A 21,245-nucleotide genomic window follows, 5' to 3' on the forward strand; every position below is an offset into this window, starting at 1 on the left:
AAATCCCTGATGTCCCTGTTCTTCCCCTAGGGAAGTATACCATTAGACCTTCCAAGTTCATCCTTGTCATTAAGGAATCTGTTAGACCTGGATTTTCCTTTCCCAGGTCCTAGTCTGTGGTTATGTCTGCGTCATCCAGAGTTTTCAGTGTGAAAATACAGGTGTCCTTCTCCCCCTCTCCCTCTTCCTCCTGCACTTTTTAAAAGATGAGCGGTTAAAGCTTAGGCTTCAGGGGCCTGACCCAGGCTTGTGAGTGCGGCCCAGGTCCCTGTCCTGAAGACAGTTCTCCCCATCCGCCAGCCCAGGCCCCTCCCTCTCCCTCTTAACATAAACAGAACAGCTTGTATTCCATGTCTGAATAGTAAACCTGCTGTCTAAAGTTTGCTTTAATATTTATGCGTTCAGCACTGCTGCCTGTTTTTGAGCTCCATCAAAGCCTTTATTATAAGAGCATTTGAAAGTGCTGGGGAAGTAGTGAAGGAAGTTGATGTGTGCACCCTCTTTCTCACTCTCCCCAGCCCGACTCGCCTTCTTCTTGCCCATTCTTCCCCCACTCCTGGTTCCCCCTCCATCTAGCATCTCTCTTTTTCCCAAACTCTCTCTTACCCTCTTAGACAGACACACACACACACACACACACCAAAGAGAACACACACACACACACCAAAGAGAACTCTTTCCAGAGACCTCTGGGAGGAATCTGTTCAATATTTATAAACTGCTGCGGCAGCTATAATAACCAGAGGTAGCTGCCACCACCCAGATTTGCTCCAAATAGGATTCTCCTCTGGAAACAGGCTGAGCAGGGGTAAGGGGTGGAGGGCGAGGGCACAGGGCACCGCTCGTGCCGGCTGCCGATGGTGGCGGAGGAACACGAGGGCCTCGGCAGAACTGGCTCAGGGCCTCGCTCTGTGTGGCTGGCTTGCTGTGGGACCTTGGCCAGTCACCTGCCCTTCAGAGTTGTCCTACGTTTCTGAGAGCTCTGCGCTTTGACATTCTGACCTGCTCCGCATCTGGGGCCACTGAGGCCCTTTTCCCACAGGACACGGCGTCTAGAGTCTCACCCTTAGGAGGACTTTGTAGCCCGGAGCCCGGGAGGGGGCTATACCGCTTTGGAGCACGCACAGAGCAGTCTTCCCCCAAAGGATGGGGACTGGGCAGGGTGGGACTTTGCCTAGGTAAGGGGGTGCCGCTTCGGGGACTGGCTCCCCCCATCCACTGGCTCTCTCGGGCGCCTTCTCACACACATTTTGGGTTGAATTTCAGCCTCTCCACTGGCCCCAACTTGAGCCCGTTGTTCCAGTTCTCTAACAAGCCTGTTTCCTCGTCTGCAAACAGACCTGGCGTTCTCTCCCTTGTGGGATTGCCCAGCACACCCAGGGTGGGAGACACGTTGCACCTGCGCCGTTCCCAGAGAACAGCTAGGCCGATGGTTTCCTCCTCCTCCACAGAGTGACAGGCGACAGGAGTCTGGCCGGCGGGTGCGTGCTTGTGTTTTCCAAGGCCTGGCAGAGGTGGTTCAGCAAGGGGCTTGACACAGACTTTGGTTTCCTCTGCCTTGTGGGTCTCTGGAAAGAGATTAGGTCCCTACAGGAAGCTGGCTTGACTCGGAAAATCACTGCCCCAAAGGAGCAGACTGTTTCTCTGCTTCCCTCCCTCCTGGGTCTGAGAATACATTAGGAGAGCAAAGTGTTAGTTCAATCCATTAAGACTCTTGCTTCCAGACCATGCCTCTGGGGGTATTAAATGCTGTAATGGTCATTTCTCTCTCTCCTGGGGCAGCGACTAGATCATTCACACGTGAGTAAGAGATAGCATTTGTGTAAAGCCTCATAGCCGTCTCCGCAGCCCAGACCCTGCTCTCCCACCGCCGCAGCCCTCTCTTTAAGAGGCCTTAATAGAAGGCATCACAACCATTTGCTGGTGGAGGTGATGGATGCATCTAACGGAAGAGGATGATTTCCAGGGGGAGACACACAGCTGGCACATGTCTGAATCCCAAATCCCGTTTTCCGGCACATGTCCAAAGTAATAAAGGGGAAGGAGGAAAAATGAAGAAGTGGCAGGAGCAGAATTATTCCCCAGCACGGTGAGGGTGGGGGTTGCACACTCTCTTCTCTCTCCCCAGTCTTTGTCTGATTTGGATCAGCAGATGTTTTATTATGTAAAAGCCTCCTGCCCAGAGTTGTCTGTTCCTCCTGAAACTGCCCGGTCTGGGGAGCAGAGAGCAGGGCAGGGACGCAGGCGGTCCCCATGGTCCACCTGCTCTGAGAGCCGGTCCCCCACACCACCCCGACGGCCGACTCTGCCGGCTGTTTAGCTAAAAGTAAGATACGTGCCCCTGCCTTCCTGAAACTCCCCGTGTAGAGGGAGAGGAGCGCAAGTGCAGGACAGTCTAGAAGGCAGGCCTGTGATGGGGACCCGGGCCTGAGGACAGGAGCCGGAGGAAGAGATGACCAGGCAGGCTCCGCACAGGAGATGGCTCTTAAGATGGGCCTGCAGGGGTGCGTGGGGTCTCCCCGTGTGACCTTGCTGGCCAGAGCAAGGGAGGCTCTGGGAGGAAACTAGTATGCCTTGAATATCTGTCATGTGCCAAGTACCTTCCATACATTTTCAGCGGACACCCCCCAAGGTCACTTAGAACGGTGAGCCGGAGACGGGTTCGAGCCCAGCCCGTGACGTCACACCCGTCTCCCCTCCGTGGGACTGTGGGCAGGAAGGTCCCTGTCCTCCCTTCCTCCACGTCCTGTGTCCCTGCTCCTGGGGGTCACTGCAGGAAGCCCATAAGTTCTACAGCCCTTCTGCCTCATACCCCCTCCTCCTAAAACCAGGGTGACTGTAATTTGAGGTGATACTTTTGAACATGACATAGAGAGCTGGGGTTATAAGCATTGTGCTGGGGTCACAGGGTAAGTGGATCGCGTGGTGGCATGCCCTGACACTCTGATTGTGTTCTCTGGACATCGGTCCTCACTGTCATCCTGGTACCCTCCTCCTCCTCCCCTAGGGGCGGGCCCTCCCCAGCGCTGGCCCTTTTCCCCCCACACCCATCCTACCCCCGAGGCAGGGTAGGTCCACTTACCTGAACACTCCCCCCCCCTCCTTGCAGCACCCGCCCTCCTCGGCCTTGGGGGAGCGCCGGCTCACTGTCACCTCCTCTACCCTGTCATACTCCTTGCTGACGGGAGTGTCTGCATCTGTCCCTAGCACCCCACTTCCAGCCTGTCTAAATCCTGCTGGACCAGCTTCAGAATGCACGTAAACTCTGAAGACCTCTCACCCCCTGTGACGTTCTTGGCCCCAGCCACCATCAGATCACCTCTCCCTTTCGGCCCTTGTGCCCTTCAGGGCCTCTCCCGCACGGCAGCTGGAGCGAGCTGTCCCTCCTGCGCTTAGAGCCCCCCCATGGCTCTGGTCACGGGGAAGTGTGCCCACCCCTTCCTGTCCTGGCGCCAAGCTCCAGCCACGCGGACCTCCGCGCCCCCGCCCCCTCCACACCGGGCCCGGCCAGCTCCCCGCTCAGAGCCTCTTCGCTGGTCCCTCCGCTCGCTCCCTCCCGGACACGACACGAATTTGCTTCAGGCTCCCATCGAATCCGTGAGGCCTTCACCCTGTCTCTGTACTTACTTGTGGGCTGTTTCCCCCACTAGAGAGCAGAGATTTTCGTGTATTTGGATCACTACTTTATCCCCATTGCGTCAGATAGCGGTTCTCAGACTCAGTGTGCATTATCATTGCCTGGAAGGCTTGTTCAAACGACTGCGGAGGCTAATAAGCAGGTCTTGGTGAGGGCCCCAGATCCGCATTTCTAACAGGTTCCTGCGTGGTGCCGCTGCTGCCCAGGGCCCTGCCCACAGCAGGCCTCCGCTGCCCACACTGTGACCACAGTGAGTGAGGAAGGGGCGTGGCAGGAGGACTCTGAGTCAGCAGAAGTGGGCTGGGCCCTGTTCGCCGGTCACCTCGAATGCAGGACCCAGGAGTTTGGCCACGGCGCCCTCCGGGGGGCTTATCAGAGGCATTCGAAGAGCATGGGCCTCGGCAGGAGCTGGGATTTAGGGAGGGGTGCAGAGGGGCCCAGCCACAACGGCGGGCACATCTCAGGTCTGTGCCTGACGCTGCCTTTCTCCCTGCAGAGTACGCGGACAACATCGGCGACGGCCGGAGCCCGGAGTTCCGGGAGAACGAGCAAAAGCGCATCCTGGGCTTGCTGGAGAATTTCTAGAGACCCCGAGGCCTCGGGCGGCACGGACTCTCTCTGGGCCTCCCCCCGGAAAGTTTTTACACAGCTCCATGTGACTTTTGGACGAATTAAAGCTAGTTTTGGTACCCCCGGCTGGCGTTCTTTGTAGCAGAGCGGCTCCTTGCGCCCCTCCCAGCATCCGGCACTTTCCCAGCTGCTGTCACGGGTCATATCCGAGGAAGGTCGGTGGTCCGCCTCCCTCTGCCAGTGGGGAAACTGAGGCTCGGAGAACAGATCAGGGACAAAGCGGATCAGCATAAAGTGGCCGCCCGTCTATAGCCGGGAAGGGGGGGGGGCGCGTGGACCGTGACCGCTCGGGCTGCCGGCCCTGCAGAGTCCATGGTAGCGGCAGGCCAGGGGCACAGGGGGCCAGCCTCGGGGAGCACAGCCCCTGCAGCAGCGTCACTGGGGGAGGGCACCTGAGCCAACGTCCCCTGGGCCACCGCAGGATGCCGGAACCACAGGCAGGCGTGGCCTGAGTTCCCATGTGGCTCGGCACCGCTGCTGGGAGCCAACGGCCGCCCAGACACGGCTGTGCCTTCCTCAGCGCATGGTAGGGACAGTTGTACCCAGCTGGTGCCCGCGAGGACGAACCGGGTCACCCGAGCCGCACACGGCGGGCGGTTTCCTTCTTTTTTCCCTCAAAGGCTGGGGCTTCAGAACTGCAACGTCACCCCCTCCATGGGCTATGAGGAAATGGGCCGCCTCTGCGGAAGTCGGCGGTCCATTCACACGCGTTAGTCTGTCCCGAGGGTCGAGTCCTGAGCGAGGAGGAGGTGGGAGAGCAAGCAATTCAGAAAAGCAGTATTTCATCAAAATGAAGGGTCAGCCCGGGGTCAGCACACAGGCTCTGGAGGGACGGCACACACCCTGCGTGTGCCCCTGGCCACCGCCAGGCAGCACAGTCCGGCTTCTCGCCAAACCCCAAGTACCGGGCTCCAGGCCGCCGCCACCATCCGGCCAGAGCGGCCATGAGGGGGAAACGCAGTGCCACTCTAGGCGGCCACCCGGCGGGACTCGCGTGAGACCGCGCCTGCGTCGTGCCCGGCGTGGGGCAGGCGGCAGAGCATCAGGTAAGATGCCTCCCGCCCGCCGGGTGCTGCCGTCCAGCCTGGCGAGAAGACACACAGCGCGCCCGTCCTTCCCGCGAGGTCGGCCTTCCGCCGGAGAGGTGGCGGGCGGGTGCGACAGGGCCCGGAATGAGAATTGCCTTACAGGCCCAGGTTTTCTGCATTTCATTTTTCTGTAACTATAGCAGCCTCCACGTGCTGTGTGCTCCTTGCTGCACGTCCCTTCTTTTACCGTGCGCTCCGTCGTCATCCCCAAGTTACTGAAGCTGAGACGGAGGGTCAGGAGCGCGGCCACTAAGCAGCTCGTGCATTCAGAGTGAGGGCGGCCTGACTCCGCAGCCAGTGCTCTCCCCTCCACCAAGCTGCTCTGCCTGGAGACCGTCACGGATCCCTGATGGACGTTATGCCTCACTCCTCTTCAGATGTGGGGCGACACGTTCACAGAGAATAAAGCACGTCCAGGTGTAAACTACAGAGTCGCAGGCTTTCTGAGCAAAGGATGATACTTCCGAGAGCGTTAGTCCTTCACAGTCATTTGGTCTTTCAAACTGTGTTTGTTTTTAGCCAGGGATTGCTTGTACACTGTACAGAAGTTCATAATTTAACAAAAAACTTTGCAACAAAGAGTCTCCTCTCCCATGCCGTGACCCCTGGGCCTCCCCTTTCCCTCGAGGCAGCCGCTGTTACCCGGTCATCCGTCCAGAGAAGCCCTGTCCAGCGGTTTCTGGCCACCTTCTCCTGAAGCTCCAGGTTTCCCACGAGCCCCTCGGCAGCCAGCATAGAAGGCAGTGGGGCGGGGGACCTGGGTGGCTCAGTTAGGCGTCGGACTTCAGATCATGATCTCATGATGGTTCGTGAGTTCGAGCCCCACGCTGGGCTCTGGGCTGACAGCTCAGAGCTTGGAGCCTGCTTCAGATTCTGTGTCTCCCTCTCTCCGCCCCCTCCCCCTCTTACGTTCTGTCTCTCTCTCTCAAAAATGAACATTAAAAAAAAAAATTTTTTTTTATAAAGAAGGGAAGGTGGGTAGGACTCCGGGCCACTCACACTGCTTCACCTACAGTTCTCTCCCACCTTGCTTCCGGCATGGGGGTGCCTCCTGAGGTGGTTAGACAAGTCCCTCTGCTAACAGCAAGTTTGAACTCCTACCTGTACCTTACTAGGAGGGTCCCCTTTTCCATCAGTTTTGTGACAGGCGGGCTTGTGGGGAGCAAGGGGTATAATCCGTTATAATTCAGAAGGGGTTACCTTTCGGAGGTGGGGCCACAGGCACGGGATGAGGAGAATTCTTGACCCTCTGCTTTATTTTAACAACCCACTACCCAAGGCTAAGAAAAGCTTTGAAGACCAAGGTGAAGGTCCTCATTACTGACCTGACTAACCCATTGGCTCCCGGGTGTGGTCCTACCTCTTGCAACTGCCCGTGGCTGAGACCCTGTCTGCCTCACCAAGCAGTGCCCACCTCCCCCCAGAAGGACTTCTTGGACTTCCAGCAAAGACTACCCGGTTCTGAACTGGATTTCTGTGCCCGCCCGCCGTTGGGGCTTCCTGGCTCTTCCCTTCAAACCAAGCCCCCCGTGGCCATCGTTGTGCCTGTAGCTGAGTGGTACGAGCATCCCAGCGGGACAAAATGCCTTTTCCTCTCCAAACATGGCAGTAAAGTAGCCCTCAAGCAATATTAGCCAGAATTTCTTCACGACGGAAGTGGGGATTTCACATACCTCTTCCTTCACAGCTTGCTGCTCTGTCAGTGGTTGGCACGCCTGAATTCAATGGCAGCAAGATGGGGCACGTCTAATTTAAAGAGATTTGCATGCAGGCTACATTCCTCCTTTATCTGCGAGGGGGAAGTGCTTTGTCAGGGGAACTGGGAGCCACCCTTCGGTCACCCCCAGAGCAGCATGTGCCCAGGTGGCATCTTCTGTCATTACCAAGAGCATCAATGTAGCATCAACAGGGAGACGAGACTGACTTTCCTAAAGGCAAAAGCTTCTTGATTAGATTTCCTTACCCAACAGTAGAGTAAGAGCAGAGCCACATTTTTCAATCCGCCCTCCTCCTTGGAACTCACAGAAAGTGGTTGGTCGGGGCGGTGGACCCCCCCGTTGTCTGTGCTAAGGAAAAGGCTAGCGATCTCCAGACACCTCTTGCTTGATTAGGTGACACGTACCCTTGGTATCAACTTCGGAAGATCCCTAACGGTATCCAGTGCGAGAATCTCCTGCCCCCCAGCGCCCCTCCCGAGAGGCAACCACGGCTAAATAGCTAGAATATCCTTTCAGGGAGCTTTTCAAGTGAATGAATATACGTCATCTAATACAGGTGTTAGCATACCCTGTTCTCTGCCCTGCACCTTGCTTTTCGCTCTGCACCCATCAAACGCACACAGGGCCCCCATCCCCACCTTCCCTCCCCTCCCTGCTGGTGGCCCTGCCGAATTTAACCACGTGCGTGGACATTTAGGTGACTCTGATCTTTGGCTAAGACAATGCCAGAGTGAACATCCTTGTAAAGGACGTCGTTCCACACATGTGTGCCTTTAAATCCCCAAGCAGAATCACCAAGTCAGAATGTGCATTTTCCACCGTGATATGAATCGCCACGCTGCCTGCCCTCTGTGGACGGCGTGTGCGCGCCACCCCGCCCCCCGCCCCATCCCCGCCCTCCTTCCGTGGATGGTGTGTGTGTGTGTGTGTGTGTGTGTGTGTGTGTGTGTGCGCCACCCCGCACCCTCCCCCACGCAGCGACCGCTCTCCTGTCTCTGCGTCTCCGACGGCAACAGAGTTTGTTGTCTTCATCTGCATTTCTTTTATGAGCGGAGTCATTTAGTGCTTGAGAAGAATGGATTTATTGCGTGTGCGCCGTATCTGCTAATACTCATCACAGTCTTTCTATGAGCTCAGTACTTCGCTGGAATTAGCTCATCTAACCCTCAATTCCTAAGGGGCAGGTACTTTCATCATCAGTCTCATTTCACAAACCCAGAATGACAGGGTCTGTGGCTGCTAAAGTGACCGAGCTGGGCCCGGAGCGTAAGCTGACTGGTTCCGAAGGCCACACTCCTGACCTCAGAGCCGCACCGTCTCCCAGCCAGCAGAGAAGGGGCTCCAGTGAGGCTGGAGAGGTGGCCACAGGGGATTGGGAGGCCACCCTGTCCCTGCAGGGTGCCCTGGAAGCAGAAACCTTCAGCGCGGCTCTGCAGGGACCCGAGGCTGGGCAGGGTCCCTGCCCCCGGAGCCCCTCACTCCCACACCTGAGCAGCGGCTGCGGTACTCGCCTGTGTGGGGACCCTAATGCCAGGTTTTCTGGCTGGGGATGATTCAGCCATGTGAATGTGGCCTCGGCTGCTGTACCACGGGAAGAGGGAAGTCCAAGAAACTTCTGGAAGGTTCGGCTTTCTCTCTGCAGTAATGAGAGGAGGAGCTGCCTTCAAGCACCTTGTAGTGAGGGTCCTTGCTTACCTTCCCCCCCATCCACCGAGCTTGAACCCCTCACTGTCCACCCCCAGCCCGTGTTAGGCATCGCCGCCCCCTTCCAGTCACCTCCCAGGGCACGTCTGCTGCACACCTGCTCTGTGCCCGGCCCCAGGTGGGGCGTGGGGGCACACACCCTGCTGAAAGGCAGTGTTAACTCCCCATGGTGGCCCGACAGGGCATCACAAGGAAGCAATAATGAGCTTCCTCAAAAGAGGTGAGGGACCGTGAGGGCCCCCAAACCTGGCAGGAGGGATCAGGAAGACAGGCTGACGCACCATATCTGTACCTTGAGTGACAGTCACAGGGGTCTTAAGATGGCCATGAGTCTCAAAACACAAGAGGTAGCAAGTCATTCGGGGCAGAGGCAAGTGCACAGGCAAAGGGGTGGGGGCCGGGTGAAGCACGGAACCTAGGGGACTCCCAGACGACCCTGGGGTCAGCAGCACACAGGTTTCGTGAGCTCCGGCTGTGGCAGAACCCACAGAGCCACGTGCATGTGGCTCCCCTGTGCTCTCGGGGAGCCTGGGTTCATGTCCAGTCACAGAGCTTCCTCATCTTCCCCCAGGCTCTCCCAGTCCTCAGATCTGACCCTACAGCGAGATCCGGCCTCGCAGGGGAGTAAACAGGCCCCAGAAACACTGGTAATAGCCGCACGAGCCAGGCCACCAGGTCTAAGGCGGCGGGAAGGCTGTGGGAGGCCTCTGGAGAGGCTTCGTAGCCCAGCGCCTTTGTTCTGAAGCTCCAGGGAGCAGATGGGAAAAGCCACCAGAGGTGGGTCTGCAGAAGCCAGGGCCAGGGGCTGGCCACAGCCGAGGAATGCTCTGTTCAGCCTGGCTCGGCTCCTGGAGATGCTCAGCAACAGAAGGGCAGGACACTGAGGCCCCCAGCCCCACCTCCGTGAGACAGGAGCGTGGCCCTCACCCTCTTGCAATCTGGGCTCTCCTTCCAGGACCGAATGAGAGGGTCTCTGGGACGTCAGCCTGTGGACATACACAGCTGCGGCCAGCTCAGGGCACCCAGGTGATCATTCGCCACTCCCACCCCATCAACGACTAAACACCCACCACGAGCCGTGTGGGGAACAAGACAGACGCTGTCCCTGGCCTCAAGGAGTTCCCGTCCTCGTGGGACAGACAGAAGGACCATAGACATGCAGACAGATGCACCGGAGGAGTGAGTACAGGGTGTTAGAAAGGACTGAACACGGTGCATGGGGGGGGGGGGGGGGGGGGGGGGGGGGGGGGGGGGGGGGGGGGGGGGGGGCGTAGACTAGCAACAGGGACCTCTGGGTGGTCTGAGAAGTCCCCTTCGATGAAGTGCTTTTGAGCTAAGCTCTGAATGCCATCCAGGAGCCCGGTGGCCCGAGCTAGTTGGAAAGAGGGTCTAAGCAGAGGCACAGACGCGAAAGTTTTGAGGTGGAGAGAGAGCACCATCATTCTCCGAAGAGCGGGAAGAAGCCACAGTGGCTGGACCCAGGAGCGAGGCAAGGGCTGCGGGGGCAGAGGGCCAGAGAGGTGGGCAGGGGCCAGATCCCGGGGGGCCCTGAGGACCACGGAGCAGTTTTGGCAAAGAAGGAATGTGATCTGATTTTGAGAAGGCCCCTTTGCTTGGTGGAGGACTGGCGGACAACAGCATGTTAGCAGGGACCCCAGGAAGAGGCTGGTGCTGTGGGCCAGGAGGTAGTGGTCTCTTAGAGATGAGATTTGGGACACACTGAGGCAGAGCGACGGGTCACCATGCAGGGAGGGGCCCCTGCCCCAGGAGCCTTTCCCAGCACCGAGGGCTGGGAGCAACTTCACGACCCGACCAGAGTCGGGTGGGGCCGCCAGAGAGAGCTGCTCAGTATATAAATATCTTTAATGAATAAATAGAAGTGCTTTTAGGGCTGGCGGAGTCGTATCATTTCCACCTGCCGTAAAACTTCATTAGAAAGCAGGCGCTGCAGGGGGAGAGGAATGGCTGCAATAAATCTGCCCGCCCACCCCCAGGCCCTGCCTCCACTCCCCACGGCTACGGAGACTCCGCCCCCTGCCCACTGATACAGATTAGATGGGTTGCAGAGGAGACAGTGGCTGAAATCCAGGAACAGCAATCGCTGGGGGGACGCGGACCTTGGGTCAGCGTGAGAAAACAGAGGCCCTAAGAATGGAGCTGACTGTCCTAAGGTCTCGCAGATCCAGCAGATCCTCCCATGCCACCGTAGGGTCGGCTGTGTTTTATTTGGCACCGACTAAATGCCTGGCTCTGTGCCGATCACTTGGTATGCACCGTTTCATTGACTCCTCCCTACAGTCCTGTGGTGTGGAGACTAGCACCAAACCATTTTGCAGATGAGAACACTGAGGCCCCGACACACGTGGGATCAAGGCCACCCCCTCAGTTGCTGACAGCCAGGTGAGAGTCTGCTTCCACCCTACCACAGCAGCCTTGTTCTGCTTTATTCAAGTGTTCCGACGCTGCGATTGTTTTTCTTGAGACCTTCAAAAGGCAGGGGTGGGGGGGTGGAAATTTGCCTGATCGCCTGCTATGTCCATCTAGTCTCTGAACTGAAGGCCGCTGCCGCCAGCACCATCTTCCGATGTTGCCACACTCACCTCTGTTTATAAATAAGAAAAGGAAGCCCAGGGAGGTCAGAGGCCTTGTCCAAGGTCACACAGCTGTGTCACAGATGCCAGCTATTCACTCAGACGACTCGGGGTCCTCAGGGCCCTCCCTTGGCCCCCCTGCCGCCCTCCCCCTGCCGATGGTGCGAGACCAGGAAGCCTGGCCAAATGGACGAGCACGGCTGGCAAGCTGCCTGAGCCCGTGGTTATCAGTTAAGCTCATTAAGTGGCCATGACAGGACATGGCCTGGGCCAGCTGCCTGCCCTCCTCACCTCAGCCCAGCCCTCTGGGGAGCAAGGCCTGAGGACGGGCTCCTGCTTTGACCAGCTGCAAGCAAACGTCTCTCTGAAATGGAGGAAGATTAAAAGACACGAAAACCAGCTTCACCAGGCGGGCCCGGTGGACCAGTGGGTGCTGGAGGCAGGCTCCCTGGGTTCAAATCCAGCCCTGCTCCTCCCCCAGCTGTGTGAACCGGATGAGACGCTTCCCCTCTCTGCGCCTCGTTTTCCTCATCCATAAGATGGGGAGATGGCGCTATTCAGTACTACTCACTGTCTAGATCTGTGACAAGCTGCTACGTAGAACGTGCTTGACCAACCGTTAAGTGCGGATCGGTGGTCATACCATCGCTACCCACATCCTTCCACACCTTCCCCACTGGACTGCAAGCTGATTCATCTTTATGCCTTCCAGAATGAATGAGCAAACCTAGGAGGGTGTCAGTCCTTCCGTCAGCGAACACCCACTCCGAGGTCCTTTAAGAGCAAAGGGTGAGCAGTGTGCCCGCATACAACAGGCGCTCTCAAGGGGCTGGGCGTTAAACCAACGTGCCCCGGGGGGGGCCTGAGCAACTGTCCAGCCCGTGCATACAGCCTCACTGATGCTCCCTCGCCCCGGGGCCTCTGCCCGTGGGTTCCTGCCCTGTGACCTGCCTCACTCGCCCCTCGGAGGATTCTACTGTCCCTCCAGACCAGCCTGGGGCCAGACGGCTCCCTCCCTGGGGGCAGGAGGCAGGTCCTGTTCTCCATGGCCCCCCAGCCTCCTGCGAGAGACAGAGGCAGGTACACCCCTCAGCAGCCAGAGCACGATGGGCAGAGGCCCTGAGAACCCCGCGCACTCTGCCCTCGGCCCTGGAGACCCCCGTTCCTCCTGTGGCCCCTCCCTGCACTGCCCAGGCCCCCGGTGAGCCTTCTTCTCCAGACCCGGCCCGTGAGCTGCCCGAGGTGGGGGCTGCTTTTCCTCCATGTCTGCGTGGACGGCCCAGCACGGGGCTGCCACCCAGTAGGAGCCCCTGCAACATCTCCTCAGCGAATCTTTTCTGAGCACCTAGCCTGGGCCGGGCCCCACGTGCGCCTCTGGAGATAGAGAACAAACAAGGCTCCTCGTCCTGCACACCAGCAAGGTGGCTCCAGCCGACACTGGGAGCTATGCAGAAAATAAAAGAGAGGGACTGGAAGGAAGGGTAGCTACTCTGGTCTGGATGGGCAGGGGAGGCCGGAGCTGAGACAGGATTGACCAGCAGAACAGCCGCCAGTGGAAGTTGGGAATAGGATTCTAGGCAGCAGGAATAGCAAGTGCAAAGGCCCTGGGGCAGGAGTGTGATTTACATATTTAAGGAACAACCAGGTGCCTTGTGAATGAGGAGAGCGAGGAGAGGAGTTTGCTGAAGTGGGCAGGGAGCAGGCCGTATGAGGCCCTGTTAGCCGCAGTGAGGAATTTGGATTTTCTTCCACACACAATGGGAAGCCATCAGAGAGTTTTAAGCAGAGAAAGGAACTGGTCTCAGGGAGTGTGCACAGAATATAATGACTGAGTCAAGGAGGGAGGGAGGGGATGGGGGAAGGAAGAGGGGATGAAGGGATGAACGGCAGAGCAAAGGACAGAGGACCCAGCTGGCGGCCTGCATGGAGGAGGCGCTACCACAGATGCAGCAGGAAATGGGCCCCTCCTGTCCTTATTCTTACATCCCTTCTGGCCCACTGGAGTGGCCGACACCTAGCCAGGGCTCGTGGTGGTCAGAGTGACAGATACAAAAGCAGCTTGAGTCAGCGTGGGAAGCGGTAGTTCTGGTAGTTCCGGTCCCTGTCGCTTCCAGGAGGAGGCAGCCACGGCCCAGGGATGAGGGGACAAGCAGAACTTCACCAGGTAAGAAGACGGGAGGGCCTCCCGGGAGAGGCGACCAGAGGGGCAGAGGCAGGGAGGCAGGAAAGAGCCCAGCTCTGAGCCGGGGGCAGTACACACCCAAATCCAGTTGTCACCACAGCCTTGTGAAGGGTGAGCTGCTATCCCCATTTTATAGATGAGAAAACCAAGGCTTGGAAAAAAAGGGAAGAGGCTGGATGGTCACACAACTATTCTGGGTAAGAGCGGAGTCTTGACCTCAGAGCCCTAGAGTGGTCAGCAAAACGTATCCCAACACTCTTATGGCAGTCCGCATGGCAGGCAGGAGGGAGGGTACTGTCTCTCTGTCACACACACGCACACGCACACGCACACGCACACACGCATGCAGGCGCGTGCGCACAGTGAGGACATTGCTGAGCAGTTCCCTCTTCCTGGGGTATCATGGAAGGCATCATGGAGGAGGGGGCATTTGAACTCAACCATGAAGGGTGGTGAGGTTTTGAGGGGTAGAGAGTTGGGCAGGGGAGGAGGTTGCAGAGGGGGGAGCCTGGCAAAGGCCTGGAGGGAGGAAGGACGCTGAGGAAGTGCAGGGTGAGTAGGCAGGGGAGGGAGGAGAGGAGGTAGTAGAAAAGGGGGCCGGGACATGGGCAGGAGTCAGACTGGGAAAGCTCAAGTGCCAAGGCCAAGGACTTGTGCTCTGTGTGGAAGGCCCAGAGGGGCCTGGAAGGGCTCTGAACCTTTGAGTCTGAAAGTCCCCCCCCCACCCCCCGTTTCGTGTGTGAAGCGTGGAAGGGGGTTGGGCAGGAGGCTGGAAGGGAAGGAGAGGGGGCTGGCGCTCTACTCCAGGCAAGCCTCGGTGGTGGCTTCAAGCAGGGCTCTGGCCTTGAGGGCGGGGAGGAGAGGGCATATGTGAACCCTGTTACGAGTCAGATTGGGCTGGGCTTGGTTGGGGAGACGGGGTGCAGGCACAGTTGCCTCCTGGGGGGCCGGTTAGCCTGGTCACCTCGCCTGGCCAGGGACTAAAGCCATTCATTCATTCATCCGTCGGGGCACCTCTGTGAGCGCCTATGCACCCAGCTCTCATCGCTTCTCCCCTCCCGCACGCTCAGCGTCCTCCTTGGGCCCGTCCGTCTCCGTGTCGGGGGCGAGGGTACGGATCGCCCGCCGGGGTCCCTGGCCCTCCGGAGCACTTAGTGGCCTAGCGTCCACGGTGACAAGAGGCCATCCCCGCCCAGCATGCGCAGCACACGTCATCAGGGAGACAAAGTGCGGCGGAGGGGGTGGGGGGCACGAAGGGAGGAGGCGACTCAGCACAGCCCAGCCCCACCTCCGGACGGCGGCTTTGCAATGTCATCATCCCAAAGGACAGTGCGTTATTAACGTTATTAATTATCATTAATCTAATTAAATGGCGATTACGATTAAGAACACAGTGATAAAAATGCCACCTTGGATTTAAACGCATCCGTGAATGATCTTGGGCGAGCTCCGCCCACTCCCCGCTGCAGGCGAAGGTGCCCGTGGTTCACAGGCCCGGCGGCGGGATCGCAGGGGCCCGCGTTCTGCAGAGGGGCCGACTGAGGCCCGCGAAGGGAACAGGATGGGCCCGGGGGTCACCGCCCAAGTCTGTGCCAAAGGCAAATTGAAGCCGAGGAGCCCGATTCGAGCCGCCTCCCAACTCACCCCATCCCTAACAGCCTTTTTTTTTTCCCTAGGAAAAACAGCTGTCAGAGGCAGCCATCCTGTTACCGATTAAACAAGGCAAATTCTATCGGAACAGAATCAGAGACACCCCTGGACACCTAATTACACAGTCTGGAACGAGAAACATGGGCAGGGAAGTAGGAATGCGAACAAACAGTGCAGCAGGCGGCAGAGTGCCCTCCCCTTCGCCGGAAGCCGTCATCTCCCCGAGGCCTCCAGACAGGAGGACACCACGCACCTCGTGGTCCTCGAGGAAGGTCTGCGCCCCCAGGACGGGCTCCCCAGCTGTTGGGAGCCCTGCAGAGCCCCCCACCCGGGCCGGCCAGCCGGGGCTCCACGAAAAGGAGCGAGCAGCCCTGCTCAGGGCTGCCTCAGGCCCCCTGAAGAACAAGTGTCACTCCAGGCCTCCCGTCCGGCCATCCGGCCAGCTGGCAGTTGGGGCAGCGAGTCAGGGCGGAGCTGGGCCGGAGCCGCCTGCCCCGGCTGGAGCCAGGGCTCCGTCTCCCTGCGGGAGGCTGTCCCCGCGGGTCCTGTCCCGGGGCAGTGTAGAAGCAGGGCCTGGGCCTGGCTGTCCCCCAACCGTGAGAACCTGTGATTTTATATATTCAGCAGGACTGTGAGCAGGTGAGTGCGGGGTCCCTCTCTGACCCCGTCTCCGTGTCCCCCACATGGACAGGCACCTGAGAAGACACCAGTGACCCACCGAATTCAGAATCCCATCCGATCCTCCGTGTTCATTGAGCAGCCCCCCCGCCCCAATGCTAACTCTGGGCTCAGGGAGACAGAAATGAACAGAACAGAGATCTCCGCTCTTGAGGAACTCATGAGTGGGGGGAGGGGGGGGCACAGACCCTGAGCAAAGCAGACCAGTGAGAGGAAGAGACGAGATGGTGTCACTTCCACTAGAAGTAAGTGAGGTGAAGAAAACTGACAAGGTGATGGAAGAAAGCACAAATTAGTGGAAGGGGAGAGGCTACTTGATATAAGATGGTTCTGGAAGGCCTCTTTCAGGGATGTTTGCGCTGAGACTTGAACATGAGCAGGGGCAGCCAAAGGCAGGGCTGGAGGAACATTCTGGACAAGTGCAAGCTGGATGAGCCAATGGCTGAACAGGTGGGCAAGTCAGCGCGAGCAGAAGCGGGTGGGCTGTGCATAGGGCAGCCTGGGGCTGGCAGGTGTCCCCTCCCTCTCTGCTGCAGTGGGCACACCTGATGGCTCTCAGGCTCCTCTGAGAGTCGCTCCATACCACACTGTGCACTCAGCGTGGGGGCCCTTCCTTCCCCCCCCCCCCCCCGCTGCCGGTCCCTCCCCGCCCCACTCCGCCCACACCACCCCCGTGAGGGACCTTCTTCTAAGGTGACTTTGCTCATTATTTATTGTTAGTATTATTGGTGTGCCATTAATAATCATTACCCCTCGCCTTCCTCCCTGCTTTAGTCTTCCCACCCCTGGTTTGCACCCTCAGCAGAGGCCCAAGGAGGCTAAAAGCAGGTCCTGGGGCTGAGGAAGCCATCTCTGAATGGAGAACGGGACATTGACCCAGGACTCGGGACTCTGCCTCTCCAGGGCCCTGGAATCTGATTCCGGCCTTCATGCCTTGTGACGTGGGACAAGTTCGGCCCTCTCTGGGCCTCCTTCTCCACACACGCCCCCCCGCCCCTGGGATATGACAGTGCCTCGTACCCCTCCACCGTGCTACTTCCCGTGCACCGGCCGCTGACTTCACACGGCAAGTGCAGTTAGTGATATTACCTCGACTGCCCGCTTCACAGACTAGGAAACTGGGCCTAGGCGGGGTCATGGGGCTTGGCCAAGGTCACACGACCAGTAAGTGGTGCAGCGGGATCAAAACTCGGGTCCCGGCTGAGATTAGACAGTAGTGAGGTTTCAACCCGAATTTGCTGATTGCGGTGGTGGTGCTGTGGTTATGTAAGAATACGTCTGTATTTTAGAAAATGCGCACTAAAATATTCGGAGGTGGTGGCATCTCACATACTTGCAACTTTTCCATGAGTTGAAGAGGAGTTCGAAGTTTTAAACATTTGAAACATCCCAGCTATTGAAAAGAAGACCAAACAAACAAAGGCCGGGGTCCTCCCACGCCGGCCCAGTGTAACGCCTGCCTTGCGGGGTGACCGCTGGGGACGCCTGCCACCTGCAGGGAGGGTGATGTTACTTTACCCCTAACTTTGCAAACAGGGAAACAGAAGCGGAGAGTTGTCTAGTCATTTTCTGAGGCCACACAGCAAGTGGTGGTATGCCTGCCCCTAGTGGGGAGGGAAGACCAGAGGCAAGGGAGCATGCAGGAGGCGGGGTGGCCCTGAGAAAGGGGTGCCGGATGCCAGGGTGCTGGGCCAAGTGGTACCCCCCCTCCCCACTCCTGCCCTTTAGAGCCCTCAGCCCTCACTGGGAGGGGAGGTAAGCCTGCCTCCCACCCCCGGTCAAGGGCTGATTGATCTTCCACGGTCCCCGGAGCCCCCGCCCACGTCCGCACCTCGAGCCGCTGCGTGTTTTCTTGTCTCTGATTGTAAACAGATTTGACTAAAGAGGTAAATTAGAAGTTAATTAGAGGGAACATGATTGATGAGGCAGTTTGCAGTGATTGGGAGGCGTGGAAAGGAGGGGGCTCCCTGCACGGAGGTGGGGGAGGAGGGGTGCAGGAGGAAACATCCACGGGCCCATGGATGTTGGGCGGGGTCAGGGGAAGGCACCCAGCCAGGTGAGGGGCCTGCTCGAACCTGCCCTTTCTCTGAGGCTCCAGGATCGGGCCCAGGACCCCGCCCCCGGGCACAAGGGTCCAGGTGAGTGCTCCACAGACCCTGCCCCTGTTGGACTCTGGGGGTGAAGCGGACGAGCTGGATTGCAGGCCGGGCGGGGCAAGGCCCTGATGCTCGTCAGACACGCGCAGGCTCCAGCCCTGCACACGGGGGCAAAACCTTGCAAGGTCAGTGCTGTTCCTCTGTTTTCTAGACCAGGAGCTCAGAGAGAGTCAGAGAGCCGAAGCCACTTGCCCAAGGTCACACGGCTAATAAGAATAGAGCAGAGACTGACCTCGAGAGCCCGTGCCCGTCTGAATTCCAGGCTGGGTGCCCAGTCATGAGTCCCACTGCCCAGGCGGCTCCTCCCTATGGCACCCCTGCTTACACACCTCCAGCAGTGGGGAGCTCACTTTCTCCCAAGGCAGCCTGTCTGGCTGCAGGACAGCTCTGGCTGGAGGAATGTTTGTCCTTGCGTGGACCTGGTCTAACTACGTCCAGGGCTCTGCCCCATGCCAGCCTCCTTCGCGTCCCAAAACAGAGACCCCCGGAGCAGAGTAGAGGGAGCCTTCAAGGCCTCGCACAATACCCTCATTCTCCTGGGGGAACTGAGACCCAGAGGGGGCTGAAACACCAGAGTGACACAGGGACCTGGTGTCACGGCAGGACCAGGACCCCCCCCATGTCTGAGATACAGCCATCAAGCCCCACCGGGACCCACATCCTCTACTCCCCAGACCACTATATAGATCTTCATTCATCCATCCACTACTTGCCTCCCTTATTCATTCAGCAAGATTTCTGTGGCCCGACTGTGTGCCGGTCTTAGAGGATGTGGGAACGAGGAAGATCTGACCTTCCCTGGGAGGTGCTCAAAGCCCAGTCACGGTGGCTGCAGAGGAGAGGGCGAGGGGTGGGGAGAGCCCGAGGCGGAGAGTCGGCCCCTCCAGGAACTGGCATGGGAACCAAGCTCTGGGAGAGTGCAGGCTTGTTCCAGGCAGAGGGAAGTGTGGGGAGAGGCGGCGTGGTGCATTCCAGAAACCGCCAGAAGGCCAAATGGCTGGAAGTGAGAGTGAGGGGGAGCTAGTGGGAGGTGAGGTCACGGAAGAAAGCTGTTTGGGTTTTATTCTAAGCAGTCGGAACCATCTAGAGCTCCAAGTGGGGGAGGATGATGGGATTTGCGTTTGGAAAAGCGCTCCTTTCTGGTGGGATGTGGGTGGGCACAGGGGACGCAGGAGGCTGGTGAGAGATGGGCTGCCCACCGGCCAGCATGGAGAGCTTGGATGGTGGGAGGTGCTCGCTGGGCAGGGCTTGGGGATGGATTCCATCTCTGGGTGCAGCACAGGTAGGAGCTGGGGTGGCGGGGCGGGGGGGCGGGGGAAATGCCTAAGACACAGAAGAGCCTAGATCAGGGTGAGACTTGAGGGGACCAGCGGAATTTCGGACGGAGGCCTGTTGGGCATGAGGGGCCGTTGGTGAGGAGGTGTGCCGTAGACAGGGCGATGCCTGGGTCAGGGCTGGCGAGGGCCAGAGCCAAAGGTGTCAGTCCTTCTAGAGACTGAGCTTGTGCACTCTGCAGGCCCGTCCCATCCTGATGCCCCCTTCCCTGGTCACCAGGTCAGTGTCCCTCCTAAAAGGAGCAGAAGAGTCTGGGGCAGGGACAGGGGAGACTGGAGCTGCACAGAACGGAAAGGGGCAAACCATCTCCTCCTTTCTTCTAGACTATATACTCCTGTTAATGCTACCAGTGGCCACATGGCCTGGTCAGTATTGTTGACCTATTGTTGTCAGTGGAGCTGGAAGCCTCCTGACTCTCAGCTTCCCTCATGCCTCAGATTTCTCCAGACCCGAACCGGAGCCCACCTGGGGAACGTCCACTGACTCAGACCAGTGATCCAGGAAGCTGGGCCCTAGCCAGCGGCTGGCAAATGACTCACTTCTGCCATTACTGAGCCTGTGCTTGCCATCCATCAGGCATTGTAGTAAGTGACGGAAGTTTAACTCATACAACAACACTTTGTGATAAGCTCGGTTTTTATTCCCATTTTACAGGTGAGGAAACGGAGGCTCAGAGAGGGAAGAGCTCCAGGTCACGCAACCCAGAGGAGGTAGAGTCGGGATCCAAACCCAGACCACAGAGTGCACTCAGGGCAGTCAGCCAGCTGCCTCTTCAGCGATCAGCGGGGCCTTCCCAGCCTCATGGGGTGGAGCGGGGGTGGGGAGAGAGCCCCTGCTTGAGGGCCGTGGGGCCTCGCACACCCCACCCAGTGGAGGGGGACAGGAGCACGGGAGGAAGCAATGACGACTCTTAGACACTACCTGGCTAGCTCCTGCTTGCAGACTCCAGGGACCAGGGAGGCAGCAGCAGGGAGGTGCTGAGGCCATGGCTGAGCCGGGGCTCAAAGGTCACACACCTGACTTTTGGCCAGAGGTGGCCTCCTCGGGGACATAGGCCTTCCAGCTCCACCCCCATCAACACTAGGGCTTCTCGTTCCTCTGGCCAAGAACGCCCAGTGGGGCACAGGGTGCAGGGCTATGAGGGAAGGGGTGCGGCCCTGGGATCCAGGCCTATCGATGCCTGTCCCTGGGATGCGTGGCCTCCGAAGTCTGTCCTTCCCTGGGCCCCAGTTTCCCTACCTGTACAATAAGATGGGATCCATGGATTATCCTAGAGGGAGTGAGGACAGTCAACGGCTAACGTTTACTGAGCCTCTCCTATGTGCCAGGGGCTGAGGAAGGATCTCTCGAGCGTCTCTGCCTTAGTTTTTGTGAAGCCCAGGAGGACAGGGATCATAACCTCCACTTTAGAGAAGCTCAGGAAGGTTGGGTAGGTATCCGAGGGCCACACGGCAGGGGTGGGGTGGGACCGGGTTCAAGCCTGCCTCCGTCTGGCTTCAGGCGAGGCCAGTGTTCACTCTGCCCCACACGGTCATGCGCACGTGTGTGAACGTGGGTGCCCCACCAGGGCCAGGCCCGCCAGTGTTGGGGGCAGGCCGTGTTCGGGGGAAGGCGTGGGAGGGAGCACGGGGAGAACGGTGCCGTGAGCGCAGGTGGGAGTGAGCAAGAACACGCATATGTGCATCCCTGGCCAAGTCCCTTGACCTCTCCGGTCTCCACTTCTCCAGCGTAAAACAGGGAGAATCAATGGCCCCCACCCAGGGCTCATTCAATGAGACGATCTGTTGAAAGCCCGCACAGTGCCCGCTTTTAAAGGGGTGCCAGGATTCTATGTCTTCTGCTCCTGCCACAGCCCTGGGGTTAGGGGAGAGGAAGT

General features: G+C 58.7%; 1 protein-coding gene across 1 annotated transcript in view; it reads left to right on the top strand.

The window, feature by feature from the left end:
• CTNNBL1 (catenin beta like 1) overlaps positions 1–4,326 on the top strand; it is a 162,568-nt gene extending 158,242 nt beyond the window's left edge. The window contains exon 16 of the mRNA XM_039227069.1: positions 4,134–4,326. Within this exon, the coding sequence (XP_039083000.1) occupies positions 4,134–4,222 (89 nt within the window). The 3' untranslated portion in view covers positions 4,223–4,326. The remainder of the gene's footprint in view (positions 1–4,133) is intronic.
• The last annotated feature ends 16,919 nt before the right edge of the window (positions 4,327–21,245 follow it).

Source organism: Hyaena hyaena, unplaced genomic scaffold, assembly GCF_003009895.1.
Source record: "Hyaena hyaena isolate Hyena2069 unplaced genomic scaffold, ASM300989v1 scaffold_25, whole genome shotgun sequence".
NCBI lineage: Eukaryota > Metazoa > Chordata > Mammalia > Carnivora > Hyaenidae > Hyaena > Hyaena hyaena.